Genomic DNA, 10472 nt, shown 5'->3' on the forward strand with positions numbered 1-10472 from the left:
TAAATGGTTAATACTCTGCTCTCATGATGCCTTTGCAGGTCAGTCAAATTCAAATACTTCTTTTCTGTTTCTCTGTGCTTCCTTTCAATGTTTTTAATCTCGCTCGTTCTATGTTTTTCTGTGCCTCCGTGTCAAACAAAGTGCTATTCAAAACTACATTGCCTTCTACCCAACATGGTGCTTATCCTTCTGAAAAACATCACAGCTGGGATGAGCAGTCACTGCCCCAGACTATTCAACCACGATGAAACATCAGATGAAGTGGAATTAGGTGGCATGAGAAGATTTTACTCAAGAAGAATGTAGTATTTGAGCCCTGTTTGAACTTCAGATGTCTGAATAGTGCTGCTTGAGGAAGGATAACTTGGATAGCTATAAGTAAAGTGCAGTTTCACCTTACGCAAGAATGAGGAAATTCCATTGAATGAGAATTTTCCTGCGTGCTTTCTTTTCCATGATCACCAGCACCCAATTTTTTAAATTTTGTATTGTTGGAGTTAACACTTCCACTTGAGAAAATCCTGTTGAAGTCGTAAGGACGTGACTACAAAGGCAAGAACAGTGCAGGCAAGGTAAAAGAGGCTGTCAGTGCAAGACAGTGTAGGATCTGGCCCTGGTTTACACATGACTGCTTTGGGTTTATGTAGCCTTTTTTTGTTTTTTGTTGGTTTTTTTTTTCTACTCTGAGCTGTCAAAAGTATTTCACAGGCAGCTAACTCCCACAGAATGACTGTGAGGCTTTATTAATATAGTGTATTTTACAAAAGGTTGGACCGAGGAGCTGAGAAGTTGAATGTCTTCTCCAAAATCCCCTTCTCTCGATATCTGCGTTTAAGTCTATAATGAAATCCCAGACTGATTCAGAGTCCCGTGCTCCTGTGTGTGTCCTCCATAATCACCCTGCCGATCTGATTTCACCAGCTGGAAGCTTCTCTGGCTTTTCCGTGTCAAGTTCCACTGGTAAAACTGCCTTGGAACGCATCTGGGTTCGATTCGGTCATATTGTGGAGTGATAAGCGTTGCATACAAGTTGATTAGAAAATATGTGGCTGGTAAACACCAGATTCCACCTTTCCTGAATGATTAGCTGGCTTTCTGAAGTCCTAATGATTTAAATTTGGCTTGGAGTCAGTGAGTAAGAGTATGCAAAGCCTTAGCCAAAGTACCTCTTTATTTATTTAAATTTTATCAGCACACATTTCTTCAAAGAAGAGTACCTATCTCTTTGTCTAAGCGCTTTTTAATAAATGTATAAATATATAAATGTGTAACTACCAAGTAAATCAGCTTACATTTTCTCCATTGTCTCGTAGATGACAGCAGTGAGTAGAAACAGTGTTTTTCCTTGGTGAATAGGGTTTATAGAGTATTCCTGACTTTTAGGAATGATACTGTCTGTTCAGTTTCATTTTTTATTTTTCATTTCAGATTTTTTTTAAAAGTAACATGACTTGTTTTCCCTATGTTTGTTCTGTCTATTTTCATAACACAAGTTTGTCTTTATTCCCTGAGAAAGAATATGAATAGGTTAATGATTTGTTTAAAATGTGAATGGAATTTTTCTAGACAAAATTCGCTCTCTCTATCTGTTCGTCTTTTGGACTTAGTGGTTTAAAACTTGTCAAGGAAGAATAAATTTTTCCTTTTTTTCCTTCCAGGTTCTCTGGAGGAGAAAGATTGTCCATGTTTGTGGTTGTTTCAGATATTTGCAAAATTAATGTTAAAATTCGCATACAGCAGTAATACAAATTTTAAAATACCCTCTACTGTTCTATTGTAGTTATTCACTTATAAAGGACTTATTTAATGAAGATGCTTTTTGTTTTCTTGCTTAAGGAGTCATTGCATAATCTAGTGCTATGCTGAAAAAAACTTTACTTATTCAAGGCACCAGAGATGTCCTATGCTCTGGCACCCAATTTAATTATTGTGTTGAACTGTGTATGATAAATTAATTTATTTCCTTTTTTAGGAAACTGTCCTTAACTGTGACATACTGTAGCATATAAAAGATTGCAATTAAAATTACATTTGTAATTAGTTCTTAAATATTCAGGTTAACTTGGATAGGACTAAGTATACTGAAAAATCAATATGTGCACGAATATACCTTTGCAGGTGAAATACTGCACCTATTGTACATTAAGTGACTATATATTGTGCTATGCAATTTTAGTAATATTTTATAATTTTTCCACAAGCACTTTCTTTAGCTGTATACCCAAAAGTACTGGAAATCGCTTGCAGAGGAAAATCATAGTATAACTTCAGTGCTCTAAGAGACAAACTTTTGAAAAGAGCAAATAACTTTTTGTTAGGTTTCTGTGCCTGCAATTTACAAAATTAGATGTAATTACGCTGCTGTTGTTGGCTGAGTTAGTTTCCATTCAAATGCCATGTACTTAATTGAACCAGAAGCAAAGGAGTGGGCACCTTTCCCCTGGTGCCGGGTCCCTGGTGTCAAACAAGTCGACAGCCACCTCAGCAGTGTGTAATTTTCACACCAGTGCAGGCAAAGGGATCAGCTCAGCTGTCCTACTTCACAACGGGTTTTGTCATCAACGGGGGTCCGAGCGGCTTGGAGATCTGCCGAGCTCTTGGCCGTCAGGATGGTTTGCTTTAAGGACTTGCACAGGTGAAGCTCACATTGGAAAGTTTCCTCACAGGACTTTGAATTTGTCTCCAAGCTTACTGAAGTTTTTTCTTTCAAACAAAAGCTTGCAAACTAATTTTGTTATTTTGAAAGTTGTCCTCATAATACCTTTTATTCATTTCTTTCCTGAAATCAACACCTCCATTTCTTTAGTGGTTTTTTTTTTCTTCCTTACAAGTAGGTACACCACAATTATGACTTGGGTTATGAGTCCTTGAAGTCCCTCTGTTGTGGCAATGTATTTTCAGTAGTATGCCATGTGTATTCAGTTTTTTATTTATATAGGAGCAAAAATATTTTCTGAATTACTTTATTTTCTCACATAAATTCTTTCTCTTTTTCTTTTTTTTACCTTCACTGCTCCTACACATGGACTGAAGTACTGAACTTGTAGACTGATACCCAAATCTCTTTCTTGAGTCAATACCATTAATTTATAAGCCAGTTAAGTATTTGAGTGCATTACATTTGTCAATATTGACTTTTCCCTGCTATTGTGTTTCTCATTCTTTCAGGTTAGTTAGGTGTATCTGAATCTCCTCTGGTCTAGACTTACTTGCACATTTTTGTGTCATTTGCAGCTTTGCCACTTTTCTGATAACTCCTTTTTCTGATGACTAACACATATGTAGATACCACATATGCCAGAACGATGTGGTTCCCACCTGTTTCTACCTGTTTAGCTTTCCGCAAGGAAAAATGCACTGTTTATTTCTAATCTCTGTTTTCTGTCCGGGTTCCTGAAAAATTCTTGTCCCTTGTAGCACAGCTATTTAGTTACACCAGGTACCTTTCTGGAAATCCATATAAACCATTTTGCCTTTAGTTTTCTTCTGGTGCATTAAGAATTGTATCAGATTTGTGAAGTACAACTTACTTTTGCTAAAACTGTGGAGAACAAATTCTACCTGTGATGTGTGTCTCTTCTATTTGTGTTTTAATGATTGTTTTAACTAAATTGCTGTCTTATCTCAAAATAGATATGCTAGTCTAAAAGTTCCCTGAATAAATACTGTAAGGCTTTTCAAAATTAAGTGCAATATTTGCTACCATGCAGTTCTTAGAGTCACTAGTATAAGAATATTTTCTTACAGTTTCAATCAGCTTATTCTTTAATTTTCTTGATTTTTTTGACTGCATATATCCTCTGTGGCTTGATGACTTAATGCCTTTTTAATTTCTTTGTTGTTTTTTCCTTCTCCTTTCCTTTCTTTTGGGTACCTATGTCCCTGGTGGCATCTCATCTTTTTTTATGTAGAAAGAATAGGTTCAGGGTAAGTATCTTTCTAATACATAGTTGGCAAAAACTGATGCAAGAAATTGTTTATCTTTTCAGCAACACCCTCATTTTCTTTAATTATGTCTTCACCTCCTCTAATCTGAAAGACCTACTTCTCCCTTAACCATCATGGTGGTTATTGCGTGGTTTTTACCCACAGCTGTTTACTTCAGAGCCCGTTTTAGGCCTCTTTGTTTCTTTCTTACACAATGAATCTTATAATCTGCTTTGTTGGCTTCACAAACATTGTATTTCCATATTCTGCATAACTTTGCATTGGATTCCTATAGGTGGAATGGCTGTAGGGCACTTTAAAATTGCACAACAGGTCTATAAACTGAAAAAGTGCTATGCTAGTTTCAAGAGGATGTATTTCATTTTCAGGATACAAAATTTATCTTAGCACTTGAAGTGCATACATTTCCCCCTTGCTGGTAATCTCTAACATTTGGTTTTGAATTTCTTATGTTAATATGTTGGTTTCTGCTGATTTAACAGGTTTTAGAGGCAGGAAGACTGAAGGAATACGGTGAACCTTACATTTTGCTGCAAGAACAAGGTGGCTTGTTTTACAAAATGGTGCAACAGGTGGGCAAGACTGAAGCGGCTTCTCTGATTGAAACAGCAAAGCAGGTAACTTTAGAGGAAGGGATAATTAAATTTGTCTCTGCAGTTTGTTTATCTCAAGTTAGCATATTCGGTGTTATAGTAAGCCTTCCGCTAAAGAATCTCTTGGCTTTGCAAGGCAAAACCTTCATTTTCAGTGTTATTTTTAGTGGGATATACACAGACTTCCAAATGATAAGTGTATTTATATACCCCGAGTTGAAAGACTTTGGATTTCTTGCATCCTTCTGTATGTACACAAAACGGTAAGTTAAATAATGTATGACGTACTCACCTGTGCTGGGCACTCATCTTAGAAAAACTTGCTGTAAAAACACGTTAGGGCTGCAAAGTCCAGCATTTATCTGTTATTTCTGTATTTGTGAAAGGGCCTATCACATTACGTATCTGTGCATTATATTATGGTCTCTGGAGGTGTGATCACTTTTTTATTTTTCTGCTTTCTCTCCCTTCGTTCTTGTACTCTTGCTCTGTTCTTGCACATAGGATGAGCAAGGCTCAATTAAGAAACAGCTGTTGAATGTTTTGTTGCCTCCTTGTTCCCTACAAGGGCCTGTGCCTGATTTACTGCTTACTATTCAAATCCTACTTTGAGTACAGAATTATTAATGTAATTGTGAGCATTCCTCTGGCAATCAAAGTGTTTAAGAAACATCAATGGATTAATTTTCATAATATGCCTCTGATGTGAGGCTATATCATCACCACTTTTCAGATGGAAAGCTGACGCAGAGATAAGAAGATAAAAAATTGACCTGTGATCGAGGAACTCATTTCAACTAGCTTTTGGCTTGATCTCTTTTTTCTTGATAATTTACTACACGAGATGTCCAGAGCAAGGTTTTATTCCTCACAATGCCAATGAAGTTTCAGCACTGCTTCCGTTGAGACTGGCAGCACTCAGTTTGGCAGTAACTTGCTCCATGGTCATATAACTTTACTTTCAGCACACAAGTAAGGCACTGACACTAGGCATGTATGCCGTAAGAGAGCCTTTTGAAGACAAGAGGCAAAGGTCTTTCTCTAGCCTTTATGATGTCCTCTCCTCAAGTTGCTGGATGTGTGGAGCAGAGCTAGGGAACACAAACTCCAAACTCTTTCCTCGGGAAGCAGGAGACTAGTAGATGGGAAGCAACACATAAAGACAGGAAACAAAATGGCAGGTGCCCGGATATTTCCTAGTAAAATAGACGCATTTCTAGTAAGTTGGAAAAAAATTAATAATCTTGCTATCAGGGAGGCTGTGTGCTCGTGTCTGGAGGGTAATGTACTGGACTTTTTGAAGACTAAGGAAGTGATTTCCGTGTTTGTTCATATTCTTAGAAATTTTTTAGAGCTACTAAAAAACATTTCCATGTTTGTTCATATTCTTAGAAATTTTTTACAGCTACTTTCAAGTGAAGCATTTTAGCTAAGTGGATACACTATTAATTTGTGAGTGGTACTAGTTGCAGAGCTGAGGAAACAGCTTTGTCCTTATAGACTGTGTAATGAGTTGTGCTGTCCTCCTCCATTGCTGCAATGCAGCTTCTTACATTTTGTTACTAGAAAGGAATGAGTTACTCATGTTTTTTGTGGTATGTACATGACAATCTGGAGGTTATATAAATGATGTTCACAAGGATAGCTTCCAATTCATATGACCAGCGTTTGTACGTAAAGTGAAGACCAGCCTCCTAAGGCTTGATCCTTGGGATGGAAAGAGGTGAGGCTGTCCAGCTGTCATCTGTAGAGATTTAGCCGTGTCATGCTGTCTCTCCCTCCTTCCCTGCAGCCCTCCCCAATTGCACAATTGCATTCAAAGATAATTCAAAATATATAAAAATAATTGCCTGATGTTACTTGCCCATATAGTCATCTGCAGTTACCACATCAATGTTATGTGATTTTGTACAGGAAGGGAAGAGATCCAGGAACCAGTCTCTGCTGAAATGTGGTTTGATGAAAAAGTTTGCTAACTCCCAGGCTAGAAGGCAGATAGAAGCTTTAGCATCTGCCAAGAATGCAAAGCATGGTGCTTATCCACACTCAGCCCAAAAATATGGGAATCAAGAGACTATATCTCCAGTCAGCAGCTACCCAGAAGCAACTACCAAACAGTTCTTTCTGTTTGAAGGACTTGGACATTAATTCAGGGTTTTTGTTATTGCTGTCCCTTGTGCTCCATGCATACTTTCAGAGAAGTTGCTTAGTCAGAAGAGCTGCTTCCAATGGCTTTTCTTTTTGCACTAGTAAGTCTGTTACATGTAGCTGTTGGTCTCATACATTCCTACGGTGGTTACTAAGAACTGTTTTTATGAAGAACAGCTTTTTTTCTGTTGCTGAAAAACAGCATGCTGCACATAAAAAGAAATGGTAACATGACATATATACATACTTTTCAAAAGGTGTTACAGTGGTTTGCTAAGTAAAATGGTTTGGAACGTGGCCGTGCTTTGGCAATGATTATTAGACTTACTGCGTTTTGGACCTGAACCTTGCACAGAACAAACTTGTACCAAGTTTCAGTAAGGTGAGTGCATTTTCTGGAAGAGGATAGATTCTTCACATATCCTTTAAATGCAAAGGAAGACGGGCTACACACCTCAAATTGAAAGAGTAACTTGGACATCTTTGAAGAAACCTAGTTTTCAAAAAAAATCTCGTGGGCATCTTAGCTAAGCATTGCAAGATTGAGCTATAGCTGGAACCTTAGCTCAGGCTTCCAGATTGATCATTGGTATTTGTATGTCTCTCTTGGTCACTCAGTATCCCCACTTTTTATGTACATGTCAAAGAAAACAAGGCAGGCACAGCTCAAATTGGAGACCACTGAGTATATCTAACTAGCGTGTGAGTCCGACTGCAGTAGAGTTGTTGTGCTTGGCATTGTGAGACCGTGTTTGTAGCTTTGCTCAGTTTACAAGAATCTGTTAGGAGAAAATCCTATGGGAAAGTGAGAAACAGTCATCAAACAGTTAAAAAAGAAGAAAAAAAAGTGCTCAATTATTTAGATAAACAAAAGGTGGTGTGTTCTCTGTGCTTCTGGCAGCATTGAGAGAGGCTTTTCCGCAAGCTTCGGTGGCCTCAGGATAGGGGTGGTTTTCTGTCAATCAGTTTTTGAGTACTTTGAGGAAAAAATAGGGTGATTTTATTTTGAAGCTATGACAGGTGTGTAAATATTAAAACACTAGGTGTTATCTCACCTCAGTGATTGCTTTTAAAAAGGTTGCAGCTCTGTTGGCAGTGGAAGAAACTTGTATAAAGACTTGGGCATTTACTGTCTTGAGGGATTGGGCTCAGGGGAAGAATTGCAATGAGACAGTTGAAAAGCAGCTGCCGTTTCATTACATCTCTAGTAATGTGCCAAGGTTTTCTAGTAACTTTCCGTTAAAAAAAAAAAAAAAGATCACATTCAAATGCTTCGTTAAAAGTATGCCAAAGTTTTATGTTTTAAACCAGGAATGGGATGGGAATACACAACTGGGGCTGCTGTCTCTGCAGTGTGTGTGCAGGCAGGTGCCTGATTAACTTTCCTCCCTTGCATCCGATTGTGGCTGGTTGCTGAGAAATGCCTCTTAGCAGGGCTTCCAATTCTTTTGTTGATTCAAATCAGACCTTAATAGTCTTTGAAACTTGTAAAGATGCATATACCCGGCGTTAGCATGTGTACACAAAAGACGACAATGGTACTCACAGGAATGTTTTTATAGAATGACTATTTCTTTTTTATCCTGTATGTCTTATACATGTATTCATATATATGAAAAGGACATGATTATCAAACAAACTGAACTTTGTTGACAACACTCTCAAATATAAATTGGAGAAATGTTTCATAAGCCGTAGTTGAAGCAGTCTGACTATGAGACCTAACTCGTGACATGTGTCAGCTTCAGAAAGATAGTGTATTTTTCTGTTTTTAAAGACTCAAACAAAACTTTTCACATTCTTCTTTGAAAAAATTGCATTTGAAGTCCTTTTTCACCCAAACACATTTTCAGATAAGAGCACACAAGTCTTGACATTATTTCATTTTGTTATGCGCATCTGTCAAGGAACAGAGATATGATACAGCTGCTAAAAACTGGTGATTGTGGAACAGTGAAACTTGACAGCATTTCATTTCCTTTATGTTCTGATTATACATTTATCAGGAAACCTGTATCTCTTCTAGTTGAGCTAGAAATTGGTAGAATTCAGGAACTCAAAGGCTTGGCAAAGAACTGTCCTATTATTTGGTATCATCTTACATTTTAGAGAAGTTGCTTGGTTGAGTCATTGTTAAAGCTTTTGCTTCTTCTTTCATTGTTGTGGTTCACTATCCAGAGATCACATTTCTATAGGCCCTATAACTGCTCTGCAGCACAAATTAAACGCTGGGATATTTCATACATACACCTCGAAGTTTCAATGGTTGTCAATCATAGTTTGTAAAATATAGGGATTACAACCTGATATTAACATCCAAATCCATTGTGTTCATTTTATGTGTGAAAATGAGAAACCCTTGTGCAGACGCAAGATTTCACAGCTTCTTTGTCGTCCTGTTTTTAATTTATCTCCATGTTTTGAGCTAGTAATATGATTTTACTTATCAGTTTAATGTAAAGTGATAAAATATATCTATTTATCTGAATTACCAGGATTTGAGTGGATCTACAGGTTGTGTGGGATTTTTCTGACACTTTGTTGTAACATTAAGATCATGCAGTAATTTTGCTAATTTTTTAGTGACACACAGTTACTGAATGCCACTAACCTGAAGTTCCTGTTGCGATTCCTTAAGGACATGTATTTATCTCTCTTGTATTTATCTCTAGAAATTTTATTTGAAACTAAAAGGTGTTTGTTGCATAATTACTCACAGTATCTGGTATTTTTCCTAGGTGTACTTCAGGAAGAATTACCCAGAAGTTGTTCAGAATGGTCAGCTTGCCACAGACTCCTCCTTGGACCCTTCCTCAGGATTATGCATAACTGAAACTGCACTGTGATTCCTAATAACCGTAACTGTTTCCCATAGAATGTAAACCTGAGATCACCTAAACTCAGTGACTATGTTTGAAAGTGTCAACGGGGGAGTAAAGCGAGGGGCGATTCTTTGCACTGGACATCCTTCCTGTTTAATACTAAGGAGAAAAGTTTTATTGTCCCTCTTTCTTTAATTTCAGTGCAATATGTTTTCCTTTCCAACTAATTATGTTTGTATTGTTAAGGAAATTAGGCAGACTCAGTTTTTTTTATTTGAAAGTTATGTGGTAGAGATCTCTTTTATTTAAATGGGTGCAGGACACCTAACAGGTCTAGGGTGCATATTTGGAGCTTATTAAAAAAATTGGAATGTGTCCTTTTTCTCTTTTGGAAATGTTTCGAGAGCAAGCAAAACCAAAATTTTTTCGGTGTCGCTTTAGCATGACAGTTATGTCTAAACAGCAGATTCGGTAGTGTACAACTTAGTTGTCTAATGCAACTGTCTTTCTACCTATCATAAGTAGCTATGCAGGTTGGTAGAAAAAAGAATTGAACAAGCCAAAAATACTTTTTGATAGCAAAAAGTACTATATACTTATTTTTTTGGTAACAAAAAACACTGTTCAAGATGAATGTAAATATTAGTTTTATTTTGCTAAAATCCAAATGCTGAAAAATCAATCTCAGTCTTCTGTACTTCAGAAGAAAATTACCAGATTTGCACTGAAGAAATAGTTAAATAATTTAACATACATTCCTCTTTTTATCCAGGTTATCAAAGAAAAAAACGTATTAAAATAACTTGAGGAAACATTTGAATGACATGTCATTATACCTAAATACCGTGTAGTACAAAGTTATCTTCAACACAACACATTGAAATGTATACATTATTTGCATTTATTGTGCCTTAATATTTGTGCCTTCAAGCCAAAGCTGTAACTGCAGGGTACACAACAA

The 10472-nt window shown here is 36.9% G+C and overlaps 1 protein-coding gene across 1 annotated transcript in view; it reads left to right on the forward strand.

Annotated features, from left to right (window-relative positions):
• Positions 1-9627, forward strand: part of ABCC4 (ATP binding cassette subfamily C member 4 (PEL blood group)) — a 160833-nt gene extending 151206 nt beyond the window's left edge. The window contains exons 30-31 of the mRNA XM_086611334.1: positions 4431-4565; positions 9428-9627. Coding sequence (XP_086467460.1) covers positions 4431-4565; positions 9428-9535 — 243 coding nt within the window. The 3' untranslated portion in view covers positions 9536-9627. The remainder of the gene's footprint in view (positions 1-4430; positions 4566-9427) is intronic.
• Positions 9628-10472: the final 845 nt, after the last annotated feature.

This window comes from Tauraco erythrolophus, chromosome 1 (genome assembly GCF_009769465.1).
Source record: "Tauraco erythrolophus isolate bTauEry1 chromosome 1, bTauEry1.pri, whole genome shotgun sequence".
NCBI lineage: Eukaryota > Metazoa > Chordata > Aves > Musophagiformes > Musophagidae > Tauraco > Tauraco erythrolophus.